The sequence below is a fragment of the Mus musculus genome, chromosome 2, assembly GCF_000001635.26.
Source record: "Mus musculus strain C57BL/6J chromosome 2, GRCm38.p6 C57BL/6J".
NCBI lineage: Eukaryota > Metazoa > Chordata > Mammalia > Rodentia > Muridae > Mus > Mus musculus.
Window position 1 is genome coordinate 17,383,556 of NC_000068.7, and position 27,146 is coordinate 17,410,701.

The following is a 27,146-nucleotide window of genomic DNA, read 5'->3' on the forward strand; positions in this document are numbered from 1 at the left end:
GGAGGGGCATAGTGTCCACACTTCAGTCTTCATTCTTCTTGAGTTACATGTGTTTAGCAAATTGTATGTTATATCTTGGGTATTCTAGGTTTTGGGCTAATATCCACTTATCAGTGAGTACATATTGTGTGAGTTCCTTTGTGAATGTGTTACCTCACTCAGGATGATGCCCTCCAGGTCCATCCATTTGGCTAGGAATTTCATAAATTCATTCTTTTTAATAGCTGAGTAGTACTCCATTGTGTAAATGTACCACATTTTCTGTATCCATTCCTCTGTTGAGGGGCATCTGGGTTCTTTCCAGCTTCTGGCTATTATAAATAAGGCTGCTATAAACATAGTGGAGCATGTGTCCTTCTTACCAGTTGGGACATCTTCTGGATATATGCCCAGGAGAGGTATTGCGGGATCCTCCGGTAGTACTATGTCCAGTTTTCTGAGGAACTGCCAGACTGATTTCCAGAGTGGTCGTACAAGCCTGCAATCCCACCAACAATGGAGGAGTGTTCCTCTTTCTCCACATCCTCACCAGCATCTGCTGTCACCTGAATTTTTGATCTTAGCCATTCTGACTGGTGTGAGGTGGAATCTCAGGGTTGTTTTGATTTGCATTTCCCTGATTATTAAGGATATTGAACATTTTTTTCAGGTGCTTCTCTGCCATTCGGTATTCCTCAGGTGAGAATTCTTTGTTCAGTTCTGAGCCCCATTTTTAAATGGGGTTATTTGATTTTCTGAAGTCCACCTTCTTGAGTTCTTTATATATGTTGAATATTAGTCCCCTATCTGATTTAGGATAGGTAAAGATCCTTTCCCAATCTGTTGGTGGTCTTTTTGTCTTATTGACGGTGTCTTTTGCCTTGCAGAAGCTTTGGAGTTTCATGAGATCCCATTTGTCAATTCTCGATCTTACAGCACAAGCCATTGCTGTTCTATTCAGGAATTTTTCCCCTGTGCCCATATCTTCAAGGCTTTTCCCCCACTTTCTCCTCTATAAGTTTCAGTGTCTCTGGTTTTATGTGAAGTTCCTTGATCCACTTAGATTTGACCTTAGTACAAGGAGATAAGTATGGATCGATTCGCATTCTTCTACATGATAACAACCAGTTGTGCCAGCACCAATTGTTGAAAATGCTGTCTTTCTTCCACTGGATGGTTTTAGCTCCATTGTCGAAGATCAAGTGACCATAGGTGTGTGGGTTCATTTCTGGGTCTTCAATTCTATTCCATTGGTCTACTTGTCTGTCAGTATACAAGTACCATGCAGTTTTTATCACAATTGCTCTGTAGTAAAGCTTTAGGTCAGGCATGGTGATTCCACCAGAGGTTCTTTTATCCTTTAGAAGAGTTTTTGCTATCCTAGGTTTTTTGTTATTCCAGATGAATTTGCAGATTGCTCCTTCTAATTCATTGAAGAATTGAGTTGGAATTTTGATGGGGATTGCATTGAATCTGTAGATTGCTTTTGGCAAAATAGCCATTTTTACAATGTTGATCCTGCCAATCCATGAGCATGGGAGATCTTTCCATCTTCTGAGATCTTCTTTAATTTCTTTCTTCAGAGACTTGAAATTTTTAAAATATAGCTAATTTATTCTATGCAAAGCTTAAAATAATTAACAGTTCTTCAATTGTAACTTCTGTATAATTAGATTTTTGTTCCAACATTATATTCCTTTCAGTAGGAAAAGAGTTTCTCATACTGTTTGATGCTTTCTGGGCTCTTTATCCTGAAGTGCAAGTACATTTACATTTATCCATCTCTATAGGCATCCTCCAGTTAATATAAGCAAACATTGCTTATGACCATAAGCTTTATGTACAAAATGTCTTGGAAATTATCAAAATATAATGATTTGTTATTTTCTATCTAGGAAACAGTTTTATCTATTAATGTGTTAATTAAAATTTAAAATGTATTTAAAAGCAAAAATCAAATGAATTGGCCTCAGAGTCTTGCAAACGTTGCACACACAAAGGAGAGCACACAGGTCTTCTTAAACAAGAGAAGAGGAAATGTGGCTACCATAGATGAGAAAGGGAGTAGGAGTGATGTGTACTGAAGTCACAGACCAGTGTGCCTTGTAAATCCCAGGAAAGCACAGTGTCAGAAGCCAAGAAGTCGCCTCCACATGCATCCAGACTGTAAAGCGCCTGTGTTGGTGCTTGCTTCTGAGATGTTTCCCACAGGCTTGTGTGTGTTTACATCCCCCATCGGCTGATATCAGTATCTTGGGAGTCTGGGAAACCTTTGCACATGGGGAGTAGCTGGTCTGCTGGGGATTGAAGGCTAAAATTATAGGTGCTCTGGTTCTGTTTTTCCACTTAAGTACTGATATGTAAGCAAGCTACCACATACTCCCCTGCCAAGCAATAATGCACAGTCATGTGTTGTCTGCCATGGTGCACTGTAGTCCCTCAAACCATGAGCCAAAATTATCTTTCCTCCTTTAAGTAGCTTACTGCAGGTATTTGGTCATACCATGGAAAGAGGTCACTAATACATCCTGTATCCTGAAATTCATTCCACCCACGAATTTCTCCTTCAGGTAGGTCTATTTAGAGGAAAATCAACTGGAAAAAAACGATAATATAGGGGCTATAAAACAAACTAACAAGGCCTTGCTATGTAGGTGGTATTTTATAACTGAAACTTGACTCCAGGCAAAGAGAACAGAAGTACACGCAGAGATTTAGCCAAGATTTAAATCTACAAGGTTTCTAGAAATCACTCAATAATGCTTAAAATTACTAAAGCTGAAGTCTAGGCTGACATAAAATCTCTAGACCCTCAGATATCAGCTATCTTGGTGTCTGTGAGTTTAACATGAGTAAAGATGCCAGTATCAACCCAGACCCAAAATAGTTAAATGCAAAGTTCATTGAGACAGGTTTCCTCTAAATGAAATTCAAAAACAGATCTTAGCACAGAAAGCTACTAGCAAAAAGGCCTGTCCTCGGAGGTGGAAAATGTCAGGATGTTTAAATGTTAGTGAATCACCTCCTGGTTTGACAGATCAGGCTAATCTTAAAAGGCCAAGTTTCCATTTGAATATTAAGCAGGAGGTTATGGCCCAACCTCAGAGATACAGAACTTAGGGAGACTAAGGGAGAAAAGATGATATACTGTACTGTTTTGTGTGATTTTGTTCGGGTAAAAAGCCCAACACAATTAAAAATGAACACTTTTGCTTCTCAACACTCTTCATAAAATAGCAGTCATTTCCCTGTAGGAAAATGACTAGATGCCATATATACCACAGAACACTTATAGCTGATGTTTACATCCATGGATGCATGCCAAACATTGCCATTGCTAAGTGAAGGAATGTAACATTTTATACTTCTTTTCCAAACTAACTTCTCTGTCAGATTCAAGTGGCACATCAGTCAGATTCCCATAAAGCAGAACAGAATATCACTCACTCGAATCCAGGCCTTAGCCTCCAAGTCCTCTTTCTAGATGTTATCTCAGGACAGGGCTACCTTATGGCACAGGGATTTGACTGTACTGGCATTCTGCACATTTTTATAATTGTGTATTAAAGTAAATATCACCATGCCCTTCCTTGAATTCCAACAGAAACCACCACCAGGTCACATGCTTTGGATACCACCTAACACTGAGCTAGCACTGATACATGCATGAAAGCAGTTTTCTTTGGTTGGTCTCTTAGTTAGGGTTTTACTGCTGTGAACAAACACCATGAACAAGGCAAGTTTTACAAAGAACAACATATATTATCATCAAGCTGGGAGCATGGCAGCATCTAGGCAGGCATGGTGCAGAAGGAGCTAAGAGTTCTACATCTTCATTTGAAAGCTGCTAGTGGAAGATTTACTTCAGGCACTTAAGCCCACGCCCTCAGTGACACACCTACTCCAACAAGTCCACACCTCCTAATAGTGCCACTTCTAGACCAAGCATATACAAACCATCACATTTGGCTTAAAGGAAAGGTCTGACAGGTTGTGTATCCAAGACAAGAGATGAAGAGATGGATCAGGGAAGAAATGTTAAAGAAAAGCATTTTTGACATCCACAATAAGAATTAAATATATGAATACACACAGATGAACCCCACTCCTAAAAGGATAATTATTATCTGTTGTTCATGTCAGCCAATAAATGGGATACGTTTTTCCTATAGCATTAAATACCTCCCCTACCATTCCCACAGTCAAAAGTGCCATAGCATAAGGTCTTTATACAATTTATATTCAACTGATGTGTTCTTTGCTGAGTAAAATAGAGGGGAAATAAGGTAAGAAAGCAGCAATACGGGCACAGAGCTGTGTCAAAGAAGTCTCAGAAATGAGACTGACACAGGAAAAAATGAATTGGTGCTACATTATAAAAACAAATCTATACCTTTGCTTCAGCTACCTAATAAATGTGTTAAGCCCTTTGATCATTTCATTGTGGTAAAATTCATTTACTCCAAGAGGTGGGACAGTATCCCACATACCCTTTTCTCTCTAAAATATAACACAGGTAGAATTCTGATCCAAAAGATGAATTGTAATTCTAGATTCTATTTAAATGGCCCGTGTCTTCTTTGCCCTGCTTTTAGTGACATGAAATTGAGCTCCAGGCTCAACGGGAGCAAAGCTGATGTTTTCTCTCTGGAAGGGAGACCTTTGATAGCTGATGACATTTGTGATGGTTTGTATATTCTTGGACAGGGAGTGGCACCATCTGGAGGTGTGGCCTTGATGGAATAGGTGTGACCTGGTTGGAATAGGTGTGTCACTGTGGGTGTGGGCTTAAACCTCTCACCCCAGTTGCTTGGAAGTCAGTCTTCCACTAGCAGCCTTTGGATGAAGACGTAGAACTCTCAGCTCTGCCTGAGCCATGACAGCCTGGATGCTGCCATGCTCCCTCCTTGATGATAATGGACTGAACCTCTGAACCTGTAAGCCAGCCCCAATTAAATGTTGTTTTTATAAGACTTGCCTTGGTCATGGTGTCTGTTCACAGCAGTAAAACCCTGACTAATTCAACATTGATGATGTCATCTTTGAGGAAAGTAACGAAGAAAAGATAAAAAGCAACATATTGATAACTAAAACTAAAACCACTCATATAGCCCTTCTCTCTCTCAGAAAGGATTACTAATGTTGTGGAGAACTTACTGAGCTAATATTGTGCTGGTTTTTCTTCACTCGTTCAATCTCTGGGGTATTCCTTACGGCTGTGCCAGCTCCCACTTCTTCCTTATAAGATACCTTCATAGTGAGAAAAGGAAAACAAGAACTGTAAGCTTGTTAAGATTCAAGTCCTAGATCTTCCTGTTACAAACGCAAGACTATTTCTCTATAAATTGCAAGGTTTTATAGTGGTGTGAATACAGGTCTCATTTGTGACTAGCAATATTACACAAATCAATGAAATAGTTCATTATAATAATAAATGATGGCATTGGGTTCAGATCTCATAACCTCTTAGCCCATTTCACACTTGTTCTAAGGCCTGTAAGTACCTTAGCTGGGGGCAGATTATTTGCCCTAAGAACATAAATTAGAAATCTCCAATTTCCTGCATGTGTATTTGAGAAAAATAATCAAAGCACATATTAAAGAAATTCACTCAGCTGGTAGCATTTAACCCCAAAAGAGTGAGATTTCACAGCACTGCTAATCTAATACAAAGGTCCCTCACTGCCCCCCAGCAAAATGGTAACCCTAGTATCTGCCTTGACTTGCATATTTTTCTTGCCTTCTCCTTTCTCTCCACCCCTGATATCTACTTCTAAACAAAAACAAAGTTTTGCCACAAATAAACAGCAGCCCTAGAAAGTCACAGGAGGACAGAATAGTCCCACTGCAGACACTGGCTTATCCAGTGAACATCACGGGCGGGGAGGATATAAGACTTGATCTGAAAGAGATGAAACTCAGGACATTACTGACCACAGCAGTTAGGAGCAGTCCTTTCTCTGACCCTTCCACTGAGAAATGCCCATCTCTTGGCACAGCCTGGACCTTCTTAGGGCAATCACTGACTTACCAGACAGTCGGTCTGTTCTGAGAGTGACTCAGCCAATTAATTAGGAAGTGGAGAGTATTTCAGTATGCCTCAAACTTAATGGCATTTGTTTTATGACTCCTTTTGACTAGCCATGTGCTTAAGTTCTACATGACTGAGATAATTCTATAATATTTAACTGTATGGTTCATTTAATAATTTCATAACACAATTCAAGTTTATTCATTTATCGATTAGGAGAGGCCTACTTTTTACATTTTTTAATTAGGTATTTTCTTCATTTACATTTCAAGTGCTATCCCAAAAGTCCCCCCATACCCTGCCTCCCCCCTGCCCTACCCACCCACTCCCACTTCTTGGCCCTGCCGTTCCCCCGTACTGAGGCATATAAAGTTTGCAAGACCAAGGGGCCTCTCTTCCCAGTGATGGCCAACTAGGCCATCTTCTGCTACCTATGAGGCCTACTTTTTAAAAACAGTACACAGGCAATTTCTATTCTTCAAAATAAAAGGGGAAGTTTATGGGTTTAGTAAGTCTCTAGGTAAGTCATCCATGCAAATTAAGTGAAAATCAGGAGGGAAGCCCCCATGTCTCTATTCTCATTTTCACAATAAAATCAGTGTGGAATTTTTTTCTAAGATAAAATACAGTCAACACTTGTCATTGATATCTAATACAAAATTTGGATTTAAAATTCCAAAACAATTCTAACAATTAAAATTTATGAGGATAATTATTTTTATTTAAAAAAAATAAATCTATCTGATAGAAAATACAAGTGATAGAGGAAAAAAATCAGACAGTGGGGGAAAGACACTCTTACAAAATATAACATTTTAGAATTGAGGAGCGGAAAGTTGTTGGGATATTGTTTCCAGAGCATTTTCCTAGCATGAACAAGGCCCTAGATAAAATCCCTAAAGCCATAAAAATAAATAAATAAGCAAGCAAACAAAGATACCATAATTTCAACTATGAAAAAAATACAGATTGGGAATTCCTCAACCAAGATATCTGAAATTTAGACTTTCTGACAGCTAGCAATTGACTTGTTTCCTGTGCTGTGTTTCAGTCATAACACACGTGCACTAAAAATAATGCATGGTATTATCTTAGGCTGTGTGCATAAGGAGTATACGAAGCACAATTGACTTTTATGTTTAGACAAACATATCCTCCCCACTACCACTTATTACATACATGCAAATATTCCAAAATCCAACCAAAGTCTGAAATACATTTGACTCTTCACAGAGCAGCTACTCACATTGCTAATATTTTGCTGTGTCGTCTTGATTCTCTGAATCTCGGGAGTGACTGCCACAGTGGAGTAGTTGGAAAGCATTTTCTCAGCTTCATCTTTATACTTTCTCTAAAATTATAAAATGATTACACATTGAAAGCTCTGTGTGGTAGGAGAAGAACGGGATGTGGCAACATCTCCATCCTTAGCATATGCATCTCATCACTTAAGGTTCAAAGTAACTTTTGACACAGCCGTTAAAGTGACAGGTGTCAGGAAAGAGTCTGTCACAGCGGCTCACCTCAGAGAAACTGACTTCTGGGTTTCCCCTAAACTTGTGACCTACTCTTCTATGTGTGAACAAACTCAGACTCTACCCCAGGATCTCCAGCACTCCCACTGTGACCCAACTCTCTCCATCTACCTTGTTACATGCTTCTGGACGGGGGCTTTGTTTCCTACTCCTGGTAAAGATCAGTGGCTAAGTATAACACGATATTATATTTGTAGGTAAGACTATTACAAATCTCAAGTTCCTCTCCAGTAAATGAGCTACAATGGGTCCCTCTAATAAAGCCTGGGTCTAAGTTATGATATAATTGACATCGTTGTAAATACCCAACACACACTTATTCAATTAGTTCTACAAATAGACATCATTATTGGGTGGAGGAAATGAGGTACCAGCTACTAATCGTGGGAAATGAGACTCAACTTGGGCATTCTAGTGAGTGTGGGTAACAATTATGAAGTGACATAAGCACTGGATTTGATGACATGCAGCTGTCATTGCATCCTTCCTCGCTGACTCACATCTCCATTTGCGTGTTTCTTGGACTACCCTAAGATTTGCATGCAACTTATGAAAACATAGCCAGTGTCTCCAAGTTCATTGTCTTTGTGAAGCATGGGGAATAAGGGGGCAGAAAACCGTGACCTTTAAGACTATTCTAACTGCTGCACATTCCTAGGTAACTGAGGAGCAGACAGGTCCCTACACTTACCACTTTGGTTTAACAAGAATTTGAATGATTGTGCCCAATTTGGGTTGAAATTATTTCCATCATAAATTTCATTAATCAAACTTAATTCCCACTTCTAGAACAATTTCATATTTCTCATTCTTCTCTGTTACTTTTTCTGCTGGGATGTACTTCTCAGGTAATTTTATAGCAAAGATATGATTAAATAAAGTGTATTTCCTTTCAAATCATATTTTACAAGCAACTTGTTCCTCTGTAAATGTTTTCTTTTGAGGTAGTATCTTTCTCACATTTATTTTTTCAAAAGAAGTGGTATATGTATTTCCTTCATTGTTTTTGCCAACTGGGCTCCTTTTCTCCCTTCCCACTCAATTCTTCTTTTCTCTACACACAGCCTCCCTTTCGGTCCTCACTGTCTGTCTGTTTGTCTCTATTTCTCTCTTTCTCTCTTTCTCTCTCTCTCTCTCTCACACACACACACTCTGTCTGTCTCTCTATGTCTCTGTCTCTCTTTCTCTGTCTCTGTCTTTGTGTGTGTGTGTGTGAACGTGTGCACACACATACTTAAATCCAGCTTCTTTACATGTGACAAAATATGAAATATTTATCCTTTTCAGAATACCATTCTCTCACACTCAGCTTTTTATATTTTTGGAAAATATGTGACAGGTATAGTTGGCAAATAAGTTTTTCTAAGAAAACTTAGCTCTTCTCCTAATTTTTCATTAACATTAATTATCAAGTGGTAATATAGTCTTTCACTACTTTATTTTATTGAGAGCTATATAAAAATATTGTCCATCATTAAGTGGACATAAAGCATTTTTGGAGTTATGCGTCTGTGTGTGAACAAAGACTATTGAAGAAAGTGTACAATGAAGTTAAAAATAAAAATAAGATCAAAATTTTCTTGGTCTCAAAAAGCGGAAACCATGCGGGACTTTGGCATCTCATAACGGCTACTAAATTAGATCTATAGCCACTGTCCTAATTAGCAATGCAAGTCACATTTGGCCATTAAAGTCTTAATAAAAATGCTCTATAAAATTGAAGGCAATGTCTTCAGAATGTTGTCAATCAATACTCTGGAAGCAGGCAGTGACAGGATTCGAGTACATTTCTGCAAGCATCTTCATCCTCTACCAACCTGGCTGTAGATTTCAGATGCCCTCTTGGCTCGAAGCATATCTGGGATATCCATGTTCACTTGCATTCCTCTCCCCTTAATTTCATTCTCCAAGTCTTTCTTATATTGCTTCTAAAAGAACAGAAAATAATCTCAGCTCTTTGCTGAACCTTCCAGGGTCCTATTGTTATTCATGTGTTTCAACAACAAGGTGACATTTCCACCGTTCCAGAACCTTCATCGTGACTTTGTGTTCACACCATCCTTACCTGGCTGGCCATCTCGGATGCCCTCTTAGCTCTCTGGACATCCAGAGTGTCTGTGCTGACTTGCATCCCTTTTCCTTTAATTTCTGTCTCCAGATCTCTTTTGTAGTCTTTCTGTAGAAAGTAAAACACACGGTGCTCTGCAGTGATTTCAAACTGGTACTGAAAAAGCATGATGTCATTTTGACATCAGGACTATACATTATGAAAATAGATTAGGCCTTATCCTTTTCTTTCTATATAACAAGACAGAAATATGATATGCAGTGATATATTTATACATAACCAGGAGGCTTTGTGTACTAAGCTGCATTTAAAGAAAAGCACAGAACTAGATGGAGAAACTTTGATGTTCCAATGATAAAATTGAAAAGGGATTGGTGACTGTATAATCTGGTTGGTGACTATCAATAAAGCAACTAAAAACTGTCGCTATTCTCAATTATTGCAACTTACTACATTTCCATTCTAAGCTACTGGGTTTATATAATATTAGCCAAAGTGTCTGGACTCTATGGGGCTTAAATAAATCATTCTACCCCAACCTTGGGTTTATGTGATTAGTTCAGGAATGGTGTACACTTTCTTTACCATGGAGAATGTCAGAAAAGCCTTTCCTTTTCTTCTTGGATATGAATGACAACAGACACATCCTGTCTGGGAACTAAGGCAGGAAGGAAAACTAAACCGTATGACCCTTAAATAATGTATAACCTTTCAGAATGACTGGTTACAGTCTGGAAATGGTGTCACTAGGCAACTTCATCACTGTATGAACAAAACACCTCCAAACTTGGATGGTTTAAAACAGCATATGATAACAGCTTCATTCCAAGAGAACAAGTGTACTGAGAGCCTCAGTCAGAGTTCAGTTTGCTAATGTCTCATTGGCTATAGAAAGTCACACAGTTAAGCTCACATAAACAGTACAAGTTTGAATATTGGAGAACACTAGCCTAATAATATATCATATTGACATTTTTAAGCTCAGCTTTGGATATTAAAATTAATAGCAAAATTCCAAACTTTAGTTGCAAAGGATTTTAAGAGCCTATCAATTTGGCAAGATGGACCATGTGTAAATAAGTTTATGAAAATGAGTTATATAGAGTATAAAGATGATGGCAACTCCAGAACCTCCCAGGGCCACATGGACCACAGTTGACTCTCTAGGCCTATTTTCCCTCACTTTCTACTCATTCCGTATTTCTTGCTCTAGGAGGAGGCTTTCAGTTCCAATGATGATAATTTCAAAAGCTCCTATTTCTGGCCCTGGACGCCCACTCTGTTGCAATACGCTCTAATCTGCTAAAGTGAACTCGACGTAGTCTCTGACACAGAATAAAAAAAAAGGTTCATAAAAGTATAGCTTTTGTGATAAAACAAAAACCATCAAGCAAAACTGCACAGTAAGTGGTCAAGAATTGAGACAGAATTCTTGACTGAGCTAAAAATTTACTATACCTGTTGAAATCATGCTATGCCCTACTTTAAACCACTCAATACTGTATAAAACTGGCTTTTTAGGCTCTGCCTTGCCCTCAGACATTCCACTGCACAAGAAGCTTCTGACTTTGTTTTGACTATGGCCCCTGGGTGGCCCTCAAAGCCACATCCTCTATCAAGCAACCTTCATCTAGCACTCACTGATCAATGGCTCATTCCTAGGTCTAGAATAGGAGCCAGCTGAGAAGTTTAGTAGGAAGAATTGGAACTGTGGACACATATGTGTGCTAAATTATAGCAGGAAAAGTCAAAAAATTATGGGGTAGACGAGATTAAGCAAAAGGGTAATGTTCTCACCTGGACTTCGTAAGTGATGGATACCTAACACTGTGACAGAATGGCCCCAACCAGCCAACAAGTTCATACCGGATGTGTGTCAGTGATCAAGGACTCCATGACCTGGCTCAGTCCCCGGCTATTTGACACATCTATTTAACTGCTTATTCATCTACCTGCTCACTCCATCTGGACCTGAACCTGACAAGCTGTTCCCTGTCCCTGATCCATTTTCTACTTGAGACCCACTTCTGCCTTTACACCTCTGACCTCTGCAACTTTGCTCTTAAATCTGACTTCACTTCTACAAGCATTATTACCAGCAGTTTGCTCTCTTCACTGATCTGGTTCATTTTTATCTATACAGATTCTTTCTAAGCCAACTTCTAAAACCTCTTGAACTTTGAACTCTGCTGGAGCCTCTTTTACTTGAATTCATTCTTTAACACATACACATGTATTTATTCTTTAATGTTTTATGTATGTATGTATAACTGTATATATATATATATATATATATATATATATATATATATATATACACATGTATGTATGTGTACATGTATGTATATGTTCTTACACAAAAACATGCACATACATACACAGTATGTGTGTGTGTGCTGCGTGAGCATTAACAGTAATTAAAATTAGAATTAAGAACTTTTATTCACCTTGTCCAAGCTACCAAAGTGGGTGGATTTTATTACAAATTATGGGCATTGAAACTGCTAAACTTTATGAATTTGTTATTAAATATATGGTGATATTGTGGAAAGAAACAAACATTTCCATGTATGTTTCTAATGTAGCTCACTCATGACAGCATCAGTCCTGGTAGCTAATATGGTACCTTAGTTTGGAGTAGGGAAATGTGAATGGATTTAGAACAGTGTTACAGGATTCAGTTGATAAGCAGAATCAAAGGGACATCTAAGACTTGTCTGGTTTCATTTGAAGAGGCAGAAGAGAAATTAAAGGTTCTGGTTTTGGCATGTCAGGTTGAGATCTTACTACACATGTAGACAACAGATGTTTCAATGGACATAGTCACGTCCACGTTATAAATCATACAATGCTTCTAAAGGAGCCAGGCAAAGTGTAGAAAGTAATGAAACAGAACTAGTAAGAGTAAATGAATATAAAGCAAAGAGAAGCACACAGCATTCAAGATTTACTTAAGTTTCTGTATGTACAAGATCATGTCTGTCTACATATCCTACATACAGATCTGGAAGTCTCTACAATAAACTTCTAACAATGACCATGAGTCGGGGTAGCTCCCAGAAGAGCCCCCGTGAAGCCCCACCACCAAGCCTTGAAAAGGCCAGTCATTCTCCCGAGCCTGCACCTCAGCCTTCCTCTATGTCTCTTACAAAATGCAAACACTGTCACACTCCAGTGATCGTTCACACTCTCAAAATCATTAGGAGGCTCAGGAAGCACGGTGTCTAACCTCAGCTATCTCCCTAGAACATGCAAATATGGCCTGCCCTTTACAGCTGTTATGCCCACATCTTCATGTAGATTGCCTGAAGAGGAAGTGGCACTGAACGCATGTACATGGTCAATCAAGATATATGGTGTCTTAACCCAAAGGCTGACTCTGGAAACCTCAAGCAGTAGATGTAAAGTAGGCAAAGGATGTCTTCTAAACACACAATCACACAGAACCAAAGATTATACTCAAATTAAAACCTCTAAATATGGTCTTTAGATTTCCCTCAAAACATTGTAAACACAAACATGCAAAGCAGAATATGAGCTAGCCTAGAGAAAATGTCCTACAAAAGTATTTATCATACTCTAGATTAACATGAAATGTGTTGTATTACAGCAATAATGTGTATCGGGGTGTGTGTCCCTGCGTGCATGTATGTGTGTGTTTTCTACTAAAATGGCTTTTTCTGAGCTTCCTTTGGTGCATTTAAAGGCTATGAGCAATGTGGAGACTATAAGTTTCCAAATAAACATCATAATTTGAAGTGATTTCCATTCCACACGTCAATGCCGCCCATGGAGCTTTGAGAGATCCCATGCACTCATCCAGTATTTGTGTGATCTGCTGAGTACAAACATTGGAGTTTCAAGGTCTGGGAGATCCTCACCACTCACCGCGCTGGCTATCTTGGCAGCTCTTTTGGCACGTTGTATTTCAAGGGTATCGGTGTCAATTTGCATTCCCTTGCCTTTAATTTCCAACTCCAGATCCTTTTTGTATTCTTTCTATAAAATCAACAGTCAACAGAATTTAGTCACTCTGTGGACAATATATTTTTACAGTCAATGATACCAAAACAAACAAACAAGCGAACAACGTATACATTTTTCAATGACCAAGAGAGGGCTGCGAGATGACTCAGTGGGTAAAGCACTTGTCATGTAAGCAGTAAGGTTGAAGTTTAAATCTCCCAGAAGCCATGTACACTCAAGCAGATACAACAGTGAGCTCTGGGTTCAGCAGAGACCCTCACTTAATAGAGGAGAGAGCAATCAAAAAAGATACTCAACACCAACCTCTGGCCACATGCCACACACATGCACTCACACATATATAAACACAGAGACATGAATGCACACACAACATACAATCATGTACTTATGAAGAAAGGAAAAAGGTAAGAGACCAATGTCCAACAGAATGTGATGTTTATTGCTATACATGAGCACTCAGATCTAAGTACATCGTGAAGAATACAAAATTAGACCCACGATTCTCACTGGAGATGTTTTTATACTGTGGAAAAGTCAGTCATCAAATGAGTCTTCATGGAGTGCAATCTTGGAGACTGGGAGAAAGGCAAAAGGATACAGACAGATTTGTACAATAGGAAGAAAACCAGGAATGAGGTCAACACACTCAGCAGCCAAGCTATGTGATACTCCAGATGATTCCTACCATTCCTGTGTGTCTGTGAAACGGGGTATGAGCATGGCTCCATGCAAGATCCACAGTGAGGAATAGGAGACAGGGACAGAGAGCTTAGAACAGAGGGATGGCTTTCTCTGCTCTTTGTTCCTGTGTGGCCACCCACTATTTCTTTGTCCTAAGGCCTGGTGTGCTGATGCTTCCACGGCCATCTTACCAATCGGGATTCAACTGGCCCTGCCATCCTAAGTATACAGTAAACTTTCCAGATATAATTGACAAACAATAATAAAATTGACCTCTCAATGAAGACTGACTACATTGTTGTAACTAAGGAAGATTGCTCCTGCACCTAGCAGTCTTCCCTGTTTCCATATAAACTTCAAGATTGTTTTTTTTATTTCTATGAAGAACCCATACAGGAACATTTTGACTTCTTCACCTATGTATAGCTCTTGTATTTCCTAATCTTATGTTACTGTTCTAGCAAAATTCTAAGCACTGTATTGAACTGGAAAGGAGATAGTGGCTAGCTCTGTCTTGTTCTTGATTTTAATAGAATTGCTTTGAAGTTTTTTCTACATTTAGCAGAAATACTATGGGTTTGACATACATAACAGCCTTTGTAATGTTAAGGTATGTTTTCTCCAATCCTATTATCTCTAAGACATTTGCTATAGAGGGATGTTAGATTTTGTCAAAAGAATTTTCTCTGTCTACTAAGATGATCATGTCTTTAAGTCTATTTATATGCTTCATGACATTTACCAATTTGCATATGTTAGATAATCCTTACATCTCTGGGTCATGCTGAATGATCTTTTCATGCATGCCTGTACTCAGCTCGTTGTGATATCTCCCTATTATTTCTAATTTTTTCAGTTTTGATCTTCTCTTTCATTTAGGTAATTTGGTTAAGGTTTGCCAATCTTGTTTATCTTTTCAAAGAACCAACTCCTGTGTAATTGGTTCTTTGTATTGGTTTGTTTGCATATGCGTCTCTAGTTCTTTCATTTCTGCCCTGGTTTCAATTATTTGCCCCATCTACTACTTCAGTTTGATTTGTTCTTATTTTCCAAAACTTTTGAGTTATTAAATCATCTATTTGAAGCTCATCTCATTTTTAATGTTAAGTACTCAGAACAATTCATTTTCTTCTTAGAACTTATTTTTTTCATTTCATTCTAGAGATTTTAGTTATGTTTTCATATTTATTTAATTCCAGGATTTTTTATATTTTCTCCTTAATTTCCTTAATGGTTCAAATACTTGAAAATTGAATAATAATTTAATCTCCATGAGCTTGTATATTATTTATCTTTTGGTATCTATTTTTTGATATTTTTGTTATTTGTTGATCAAGCTTTTCTGGTGGTCAGATAGAATATATGGAGTTAGTTTGATTTTCCTAAATTCATTAAGACTTGCTTTGTGTCTTAAGATAGTATCTGTTTTAGAGAAACTTCGATAGCATACTGAGGTGGACAGTGTGCATTCTGTAGTGTTTAGGTAGAGTGCTCTGTAAGCATATGGCAGGTCCGTGTGGCTATGACCTTTAGCTTCAGTGTTTCTCTGGTTACATTCTGTCCATTGGTGAACGCACGTCTCAAAGTCAATTACTGTGTTGGGGTTAATCTGTGACTTAATGCCAGTGGTGTTTGCTTTATGAAATTGGGTGCAGCCAATTTTGGTGCACTTATGTTTAGATAATGTCCTCTTGTTTACAATATCCTCTTGGTAGATTGAAATGAAGTGCCCTGCTTTGTCACCTCTAATTAGTTTTGGCTTGAGTCTTTTGTGTTAGTACAGAACGGCTGTGCCTTCTTGTTTCCCAGTCCCATTTGCTTAGAATATTTCTCTCCATCTTCCACTTGAAGGTTATATCTAGCCAAGAAAGTGAGGGTTTTTTTGTAAAAAACAAAAAGGTAGATGCTGTTTTCTAATACTGTGGGCTAGTCTGTGTCTTTTGATTGGGAAATTGAATCAGGTATTAGAAGCCTTATTAGTCAGGCACGGATAGCAAGGTTCTTATGTTAGAGTGGGTGGGGCTAAAGCAGAGGAAGCCAGGTGTGTGCTGGATGCCTGAAGTGAGGTGTGCAGGTGTATGAAAGGTTTCTGAACCACTGAAGAGTGTCAAAGTCACCAGAGGATCCCAAAGGAATGGCACTAGAAGGAACAGGAGACTGAAACTGGACATTGCATTTACAGGGCATTCTTATAAAGTTCATATGAAATGAGAAGCAACAACTACTTTCACTCCATACAGAAGTTTAACTCCTTAGCAACCAGATGAAGACTAGAAATGTGTGATACTTAAAGAGCAAGACAACAGAAGCTGCTCAGTTGCAGCTGCTGCCAGAACACAAAGCCACATCTGCCTTGTTTTTTCCCTTTCTTTACTTTTAACTAACCGGATCAAATCTCATAGGAATATTTTGCCTGGTATATGGATTTCTCTAAAATGACCATTTTCACCCACAGTGTAGAGAAAGATTGTGAAGATGAAATTTTCTTTAATTTGCTACCTGGGAAAAGTCTAGGACATGGTTGTTTATCATCATTTACACATAAATTGTGTCATATAGAACCTTAGGGAAAACTATATTGGTGAGGAAAGAAGCTGAAAACGGTCACATTGTGGGCTGCTAAATGAATCCACTCACCTCGCTGGCCATTTCAGATGCTCGCTTTGCTCTCTGAATATCAAGAACTTCTGAACTGAGCTCCATTCCTTTCCCTTTGATTTCATTTTCCAGATCTTTTTTATATTCTTTCTATAAGACAAGAATAGAATATTTCACTTGAAGATTTCTCCACAATTACTTTAACTCATATACCAGTTTACATGTCTTCTAGAGACTACAGACAGGAGAAAATATTGTTAGGAAGGAAAAATTAGATACTGAACATTCTTGCCAATTTCCCATTGACGTTTTCTTTTCTCCTCTATCAAACTCAAAGTGGCATCCATATTACCAGTGTTTCATCCTTTCTCCCAATATCTTTTGGCATCATTCTGAACTTCTTTAAAAAGATATCTCCCCTTTAAGAGTTGGAGAAAATCTTCAGAATATATATGCTTCTTATTACTTGAAGTGATTTTAAAAATATCTATTTGATGTGAATTTCTAAAAGAACTTACAGAAAAAGGACCGCAAAGCCAAAACTAGCTATAGCCAGAGGCATTTTAAAATGTGTACTTTATTTAAAGATCTGTTCAAAAAAGCAATTTTCTTAAAATTGATAAGAGACTTTGAATATCTTTCTTAATATTATATATTTTTTAAATTTTTAGATAGAGTCTCATATAGCCTTGGCTGGACTAGAAATCGCAAATAGACAAATATGCCTTGAAGTTCTAATCTTTCTCCCCCTGCTTTTGGAGTGCTGGGATTACAGGTATGAACTTACAAACTCACTTTATGAGATGCAGGGATGGAACCCAGAGAGCTTTGAGCATGCTAGGCAAGCACTCTGCCAACTGAGCTACATCCCAAACATTGACACCGCATTTTAAATAATCATAGCTGCTTTACAGAGACTCTTATATTCTCTACTGAGAAATTGTTGATTTCCTTATTTATTTACACTGTAAAATTCCATCAAACTGGGTTTCATTTTATGACTATTTTGCTAAACGAAAGATATAATTCCCTTTAATGTTAAGAAACCAGGTTCCTGTTAATTCCAGAGTCCATGTCACACACATACACACACACACACACACACACACACACACACACATACACACCGTCCTGTATCATTAAATTAGGCTGACTTCTGATCAAACAATAGCTTTTGGAGACATTGTCAAGCCTGCCTGTGATTTTAGAAATAGCTCTCAGTCAAATGGCCTTGATGAAAGTCACAACCTTTCTACTAATTTGGTCATGTGAACTTTAGGAGGCCCTTGAGTGAGTCAGTTTCCAATTCCATCATGGAAAAAGGAAATAAAATAAATGTCCTACTAATACCAAAGGACAATGGAGGAAAATTGGGCAAAATATTGGAACAGCCAAAGGCCTTACATAAAACATACATCCTAAAATATAAAATGATACTTGGGAGACTCTACATGGCAATATAAAACCATAAAATAAAGAGCATAGAATCTATTACAGCTAAGGGCTTACATCTAAAAATTTCTAATTATATCATGTAACCAAGTGGCTTTTTCAATTAGCTATGTCTATGTAACTAACTAAAAGATTAGACATAGCCACTATGAAAGAAATACTTGTGTAAATCTGCATGTTGAAGCCCCAGCTCCCTTGAGAAGTATTTGGGTTTCTATGGGTATATGAGGGTAGGTAGGGACAATGCTGATATTAAAGGCTCCACGCAGAAGGAGACTAGCATTCTTTCTTCTGCTGTGGTGACACAGAAAGCAAACACCAGCAAGCAGGAACAGAGCTCTCACCTGGAGCCAAAGCCACCAGAACCTTGACTTGGGGCTTCTTGGTTTTCGGAACCAGGAGAACTGTCTGATTTAGAACCACTCAGTTTACAATATTTCCTTATAAAAGCCCCAAGCTTCCTGCTCCAATGAACAGTTTTGTGGACCCTTTCCTGTTCTGTTCAGGCATCCGGAATTCTAAGTCCAAAATGTGATTAATTAAACCTTGCTATTTTAGTTATATGACACTCATAGCATCATTGCTCTGAATATTTCCTTTGAAAGAATTAGAATCACATTTTCCCCACTAAGAAAGAAGACAGGAATAAAATGGGAGAGTTGAGAATCAGTCTCACATTGTCACTGTATGCCAGTGATTGGAAGTCCCTGCCTTAACGTGCACACAGCGGTGCAGCTTTACAACAGAGAGCAGTATATGGACAGCACCATTTACTTGTTCTCAGCTTCAAAGAATATTTACACAAATAAGAAATGACAAGTGGGGGCGGGGCAACAGAATCGAGATAGAAGCTGCATTGTTATTCCAAGAAATCACAGTAATGTCTGATGTCACTTAAGCAGCAAAGGCCAGCTCTCATTTACTTATTAAAAGCTCATGATTAAAAGTTTCATCTCTAGGTGAACTGATGCTTAAGTTCATTCCACTGGTTTAGGACATTTCTTTCAGCAGAATCACTTCTTCAATTCAAAAATTGGCAATAAGACTGCAGTTTTCTTCTTACGGGTGTGTTCTACTCATGCATTATATTCTAGGTTACATTAACATATAATCATTTAAATGAACATGTCACAGCAGAGTTAGCTTTGAGCCACTTGGGGGAGATGGATTAATTTTCCAGAGTGTTGAAGTACAAGTATAATGTTTTGATTTATTAAAGTTAAGACATTTAATATTCAACAAATTTAATATATTAATTGTGAACCAAATTTTAATTAAGTTACCAAAAAAATTTCTATGGTAATTTCAGATATAATACCTAATTCTGGCCTCTGTAGACACTGCACTCATGCACACAAATCCACACATGCACACAGAATTAAAAGTTAAGACTAAAAATTTAAAAGTAAAGCTGGTTGTAGAATATGCTTATGATAACTAAGAAAATCAAGCTTTCAAGAAAGTGCTTTTCTCAACCAGGTGGTGGTGACACACAACTGTAATCCCAACACTCCAGAAGCAGAGGCAGGCAGCCTCTGTGAGTTCAAGGACAGCCTGATCTAAACAGTGAGTTCTATGACATACAGAGCTGCAGTTACATAGACAAATGCACAGAAAAATGTTGCCTTGGAAAATAAGCAAATAAAAAAAAGAGAAAAGGTAAAGGAAAAGGAAGTGGTTTGCTCAGGACAAGGTATAGTCATTGTTCTCTCCTCATTTGATGATCCCTGAGACTGCTGGAAATATGGAAAACACAGCTGCATAATTTTTGATAGTGAGGGACTGCATGCATCATTCACCTCTCCATATATATATGTATGTGTGTATATATATATATATATGTATATGTATATATATGTGTGTGTGTGTGTGTGTGTGTGTGTATGTATATGGAGAGAGAGAGAGAATCAGTCTTCTGTTTAATATTTTTTGTAGAAAACAGCTGCTATGAAGCTATAAAGCTCACTACTTACAGACTTTCTGAGCTATAATCACAATAAAAAAGCAGAATATTTTCTAAGTTTTTTCAGACAATCTGGATAATTTCTTCCTTCACCAGTAAATAATCCTATTAACTTATACTTTCCTATGTTAAGAAAATGCAAGGCTCCCTCAGTGAGGGCCAGAATAAAGAGTCCACAACTCAAATATGCAATCAGTATGGAATTGCTAAGTAGGTGTTTCTGAAGTGACTTATTCTGCTTATTCCTAGGTGATATCTAATATAAACCCACAAGGCACTACCGTAACATCTAATATAAACTCCCAAGGCCATACCTCCCTCATCAGGTTGGTGATATGCTTCACATGTAGAAATGCAGGTGTCTTGTCTAAATCCAGTGAGGACCTTCCTTTAATTTCCTTCTCAAAATCTTCTTTGTAAACTTTCTGTTGAATAAAGACATCATATTCAATATACAGAATTTGTATAAGAAAGCTACAAGAACAGGCATTCATTCTCAGAACAAAATTTGTGGGTTTTTTATGTAATTCTACCATCTAAGTTTTCTTTATTATATTAATCATTTATCATAAAGAAAAACTTGCAGACAATAGCAACAACAACAATAAAAAATCTCACACAGCAAAATTAACTTGTCTTTGTAACAGCAGAAAAATAATTCCAATTTTGTCAATTACAGGCTTCTACCAAAAAAGAGCAGAGTCACCAAAGAGCACCTCCAATGCTGAATGTTGGCATGGGGCATTTTCTGTGACTAGCATCTCTCCACAGGAAGAATAAAACAGGTTCTCCGATGGATCATCAGATGACGTCACTCAAAATGAAATATGGCTCACTCACTGGAAGAAAATCTGGTGGTGTATAAGGCAATTCAGATTCTACAGTATAAATGCTCATGGCCTTGTTAATCCTTTTCAAAGTCAGCCTTTCAAGAGTCTGTGAGAAGCAATTTTAAAATAGAAAATGGGTGTTCTGTTGCTTCATGACTTGAACACTGAGAATATTTCTTTACTACTTATATAGATGTTCATAAGGATGAAGCTACACTGTAGGATAACCTTGTCATAATGTGGTGGGTCCTTCTATAATAAGGGTTCACAGCAACAGCTGGGAGGTAGTCCATAATTAAGAACTTATATATCATATGTGAAGCCTGAAGTTCACATGAGAAATGAATGGGGGATGCCTATGGTGATCCTGTTGGGGAGGAACTAAATCTATAACAAACCTTGCCTTTCAGGAATGTTTTAACATCTTTAGGTACGGCGATAAATTCTAGCATTTGAATTATACATTTGAAAATCAATGATAACCCCTATTTTATTTTTAAAGATTTATGTATTTTCATTTTATATGTATGAGTGTTTTGTCTCTGTGTATACATGCACAGCATATGTGATGCCCATGGAGGGCAGAGAGAGCACTGAATTCACTGAGCCTGGGGTTAGCTAGGTTGTAAGATGTGACATGGGTGTTGGATACTGAACCTAAGTCTTCTGCAACAGCACAAAGATCTTTAACCACTGAGCCACTCCAATCCTAATGACCCTTGTTTTATGATTACAAAGATGATCTCTTCAAATAGCAAAGTATCTATCCCCTGAAATGTTTATTAAACAGGAGCCAGATCCCACCAAATCATTTGTTCAAAATATACCATAGAGGTGTTAAGATAAACAAATCATGTCTAAGATTGTTATTTGTGCAAAAGGAGAAGCTATTTCTAGGTCCACTATAAATTTATTACAAAGAAAGGTAATTGTGAAAACTAACATTTTCTCCAAACCTGGAGAGATGAAGAGAAAAATGCTGCCTCCTCGCATAGCACTGTGTTACATGTACCCATTCAGTCAATTGTGAGCTATGAGAAAAGGCTAGGGGCACAGATGTTCTGCAAATCAATCAAGAAGGTTCACTGAAGGCACTTTAAGTTAAAGAACTATAAATACACCAGAAAAAATATTAAAAATTGTTCTTTTTTCATCTAGAACTAATTGGAACAACATGGCTATACACCCCAACCCTATGACATTTCTAGGCCAAACAGATTCTTTATAAAATAAAACAAAGTGTGTATGTGCATTTATTTATATTAGATATATCACTTCAAAGAGCACTTGTCTGGAGAAAAATCACTGCAGTATGTCATTAAGAAAGGTTGCTGTTCCCCTAACTGGCCTACCTTGTCTGGCTCTAGTGCAAGAGGATATGTCTAGCTCTGCAGTGACCTGATATGTCAGGGTGGGAATACCCAGGGAGGGCCTCAACCCTCTCAGAGGAGAAGGGGAGGGGTGGGACTCTGTGAGAGGGGACCTGGAGGGGGGGGTTGCGATCAGGATGTAAAATGAACAAAAAAACTTAACTTCAGAAAACATTAAAGACTTTGTGAACTTTTGGACTTTCCGCTTTAAGGCAAATTTGAATAAAAAAATATGACTGGAACTCTACCAGAATAGGCAGCTCTAACTAGCCTGATTTCCTAAGAGGCACAAAATAAATATCTCTTTTGCAAATGCTAAGTAGGTAATCAGAGAGCTAACTAAGTGTGATTGATGGGAGGCACGGGGGGGGGGGGGGGGCGGTAGGACTGCTTGGCCAGAAGAGCAAAGCAGGAAATATTAGTGTGTCTGTCTAGTAATATATGACTTAATTTAGAAGTATGTAAATGCATATATTAATTTCAGAAGTTAAAAATGATTGTTCATGTAATCACACTTAAAGGAAATTAAAAGGCCTTTGAATGAAAATATATTCTATATAATGTATACATACTATACATTAAGTATATTGTACATACTTTATATTAATGAACAAATTCAGGTATTTTTCCTAATTATCACTCTGTGAGTCAGTCAATGTTTTTGCAAATGTTTTTTTAGTGACCAGAAATTCCCTTCTGTAGGGAACTCACTTGAAATCTCAGAGCTGAAACTATTGTTGAGCCAGTATTTCTCTGTGCAGCATACACCTGTGAGCTAACTCTTGGTTTGTGTTGCCTGAGAAGTCTTCTGGTCTGCCTGAGCCACACCAAGACCAGCAACCATTCTGGCATTTGCAAAAGTATTTGTGTATAATATAATATAATGATGTACTTTCTACACATTTTCTGTTGGCTGTTACAAAAGAAGCTGTCCCTGGGGTTGTTCTCTGTTTCTTTAATCTCCCATGATCATCACAGTAAGACTTTGGTGGAGCTGACGGTTAGAATTTACATTATTATGGGTCTGTGATAGTTAGCGTGAGCCAGTCCTATGCAATCATGACCATGTCTTTTCTTGACAACACCTCTAGTCTTTTGAAGTTAAAAGTTGCCCTATTTTTCTTTTGGCAGTTTAAAAATGTATTTCCCATCATTTGTCCCCAAATGTTCCAACAATCTCAATACTTTAATCTATATAATTTCTTATAATCTTGTACCTCAGGCTTTAACCATGCCAAGCTCCTGAAATAATGACTCAAAGACTGAATTACTTGTGAATAAATGCTTATGCCATAAATAAATAAATAAATAAATAAATAAATAAATAAATATCTCTTTTTCTTACCTTTTAAATCTAGGAAGAAAGAAAGGAAGGAAAGAAGGGAGGAAGGAAGGAAGGAAGGAGGGGAGGGGGAGGAGAGGAGAGGAGAGAAGAGAGGAAGGGAGGGGACGGAAAGGAGGGGGAGGGGAGGGGAGCAGAGGGGAAGGGGGGGGAGGGGAGAGGAGAGGAGAGGAGAGGAGAGGAGAGGAGAGGAGAGGAGAGGAGAGGAGAGGAGAGAAGAGAAGAGAAGAGAAGAGAAGAGAAGAGAAGAGAAGAGAAGAGAAGAGAAGAGAAGAGAAGAGAAGAGAAGAGAAGAGAAGAGAAGAAAGGGTGGTTTTGATTGGAACTACCTAGCACTAGCACACAGTCCACCCACCCACCATTACCACCTTAAAAAAAAATCCTCAGTGCATGCTCTGTGCAGAAAGACTAAAAGAGTAAAAGAGAACTCCTAAGGACAGACTTAGAGATTTCTTCTAAAAAACACAGACTAAACCTATACCCGGCACTGGACAGAAATGAAATAAACATGATTAAAGGTCAGACAGCTTTCTTTGAAATCAGCTTTTCCCATAGCAGGTATCTCAAGGAAGACAGTGTCAGCTGACTTTAAAGGCTCAAAGCCAACTCGAAGACAGGTGGCTCTCTTCCGGTCTGCTTTGTTCGTTTTTATACCCTAAGTTACTTTTTAAAACATTACACTTTCTCTGAAACTTTTTGGTGTTGATTTTTCTAGCCTTGGGAATATAAATCTGGCACAATGAGATTCCGTAATAGAAGTCCTGACTCTCATCAAACCTTGCTGAGTGTGGGGAAAACTGGAAAAAATCTGAAGGGAAATAAAAGAAGAAATTTAATCATCAGTGGCTATAATTAAGGGGAGCTTGTCTCACTGGAGGGAGGGTAAGGGCAAATAGGGTGAAGACAGAGAGAGAGACAGAGACAGAGACAGAGACAGAGACAGAGACAGAGACAGAGACAGAGACAGAGACAGATGAGGGATGAGGCACTAAAATCCCAACTTTCCAAATTACCACTATCTCTAATTCAGAAACAAGGCCCCCGAAATATATAAACCATGAATGATAAGATAGGTACAGGTTTGTTGGTGAGAGGAATATTGAACAGTTGGTGTACAAAAGAATTAAGATAATCACGGAAAGTATGGTAAAGGCTTCTCATCATGAGTCTGTAGTGAGAATTTTGGTTTCTTTTAAAAACTGTAAGAGGGCCGGGCGTGGTGGCGCATGCCTTTAATCCCAGCACTCGGGAGGCAGAGGCAGGCAGATTTCTGAGTTCAAGGCCAGCCTGGTCTACAAAGTGAGTTCCAGGACAGCCAGGGCTATACAGAGAAACCCTGTCTCGCAAAAACCAATAAATAAATAAATAAATAATGTAAGAATAATTATAAAATGTGTTTTCATTTTAATCCCAGGTGTGGGATGTGGGGCTGCTTCAGACTGTCCACCGCAGCTGACTATGATTTTCCTCGTGCTCTGGCTGGAGTGCGATTTTGCCGGCTACAGATGAGTTTTGTGAGTGTGTGATATTTGGAATTCTGGGGACTTTTCCGACGATATATTGGTGCTAGAACCCTGCTAGAAGGGGTTGGGTGGAAGGCTGGTGGTTGGATGCTATTTTGTTGGTTGCAGTTTATCAAGTAGTAGTGCACAAAAAGAGAAGAAGAAGAAATTAGATACAAGTTTGACAGAAAATATCAAACTTGTTCCAAGGAATAAGGACATACCTAATCAGCAGGAAGTAATCTAAGGACACCCCTTTCCCATTTATCCTTTTTTTCTCTCCTACTTAGTGTTAGGGTGTAGAAAGGGTACAAGAAGGGGTTGGAGAAGAGTGGAAGAAAAGAAAAACCCACAAAAAAAAAACTGCACTTGTAGCCGTAAATCCAGTTACAAGTCTCTGACTCGAGCTGAAGATGCCAGGAGACAGTAGCAGGGAGTCAACCAGCTAAGGATGCGTGAGGATGCTGTCAGGGTGCTCTGGGGAGTCTTTCAGGGACCATGGGGAGGCCATAAGGAGGCCAAAGGGTGGTCATGGGAAGATCAAGGGGACACGATGGTGAGTCATGATGATGGTGAGTCATGGCAACTGAGAGGAAGTTATGGAGAGGCTATGATGAAGCTGTGAGATTATGGCAATAAGACTGAAGCCACCCTCCAGATGTTGCTTTCATTTAAAAAGGGGGAGGGGTCTTTTGCTCTCATGTCCTTCATTGAACACCGTTTTAACAGTTCAACTTCCCGAGAACTGTGAAAGTCAAAATCTCTCCCTGGACTATAGGTCTGCAACAGTGGCCATACACGTCCTATAAAATGGGAAGTGCCATTAAAAATCCAGTACTAGATCCCATGAAAGGCAGAACTGCCGTGGGAAGTAACGGTGCAATGCAAAGGATATTCAGAAATGCCTTCTATGCCATTGTCTAAATAGAGAAACGCGATTTCAGTATCATTTGTCCTCTTTTGTGGGCTTCCAAACTTGGACTAAGTTTAGCAGCTCTGCCAAGTCAGCTAAAACAGACAACTCACTCAGTCACCACAGTGACTGACCGTTCTTTATCAAATTCAATAAAGGGCTTAAGAAGATAAGACAGAAAAGGATAAATAATGCCTCTCTCCTCTTTGGCTTACAGAAGAAATTAACACACCAAGTGTGTCCAGTTTCAGATTGTCTTAAGAACTCTCAACAAAACAGATGGCAAACAAAAACGTTAATACTATCTGAAAAGACTGGCCAGTGCTGCTTCCCTTAGATGTGATAGCCAATTGGGAACCATAGATGTAGTAGCCACTGACCATAGATAAAACTGTGTGTCTGGTGCCCTAAAGGAAAGAAAATGCAGGAATCACCTGGTCTGAGGAAACCTAGCCTAAGGCTAATCCTGTCAATGACAGGATTATCTTCTCTTAGAAGAAAAGTAAACAAACTCAACTCAAGTGTGTCCTGGAGGTGGCAGGATCAGTTAAATAAACTTGCAGAAAAGGAAAGGAAGTACCTTGATTGCTACCAGGTCCTAAAACCCTGGTGACATTTTCCAGACACGTGATTGTACTTAAGATAGTGGAGTTCAGTGTATTATTATTTTACGACTCACATTCTCCTCAAGCCATTACCTTAAGGATTAAATGAGCTGATGTAGGTGTGGCTCTTAGCAAGGCATCAGGTGCAAAACAAGGATTTAAATTATTTAAATGTTGGTTCTATTACCATTGCAGAGGAAGGGGAAGAAAAGCAACCAGGTCGTCATTTTTTAATTAGTTTTATATACAGTTTTACATTGCTACAGTTTGAAAGTGTTAGTGTATAATCC

At 38.4% G+C, this 27,146-nt stretch overlaps 1 protein-coding gene across 11 annotated transcripts in view; it reads right to left on the minus strand.

Moving 5' to 3' along the window:
- The window catches only part of Nebl (nebulette), a 392,277-nt gene that overhangs the window by 40,883 nt on the left and 324,248 nt on the right, over nucleotides 1-27,146 (minus strand). For 7 of the 11 annotated variants that reach the window (XR_003953725.1, NM_001362722.1, XM_006497556.4 and 4 more), the window contains 7 exons: nucleotides 20,609-20,719; nucleotides 16,919-17,029; nucleotides 13,502-13,612; nucleotides 9,611-9,721; nucleotides 9,363-9,473; nucleotides 7,257-7,361; nucleotides 5,137-5,229 (listed from right to left, as the gene is read on the minus strand). The exons of 2 other annotated variants lie outside the window; for them this stretch is intronic. Coding sequence is in view for 6 of the 9 variants with exons in the window: in NM_001362722.1 (NP_001349651.1) it covers nucleotides 5,137-5,229; nucleotides 7,257-7,361; nucleotides 9,363-9,473; nucleotides 9,611-9,721; nucleotides 13,502-13,612; nucleotides 16,919-17,029; nucleotides 20,609-20,719 (753 nt within the window). In the remaining 3 variants the exon portion in view is untranslated. Of the gene's footprint in view, nucleotides 1-5,136; nucleotides 5,230-7,256; nucleotides 7,362-9,362; nucleotides 9,474-9,610; nucleotides 9,722-13,501; nucleotides 13,613-14,098; nucleotides 14,176-16,918; nucleotides 17,030-20,608; nucleotides 20,720-27,146 lie in introns of all 11 variants that reach the window. 2 more of the 11 variants (XR_003953726.1, NR_156124.1) reach the window with 1 other exon arrangement.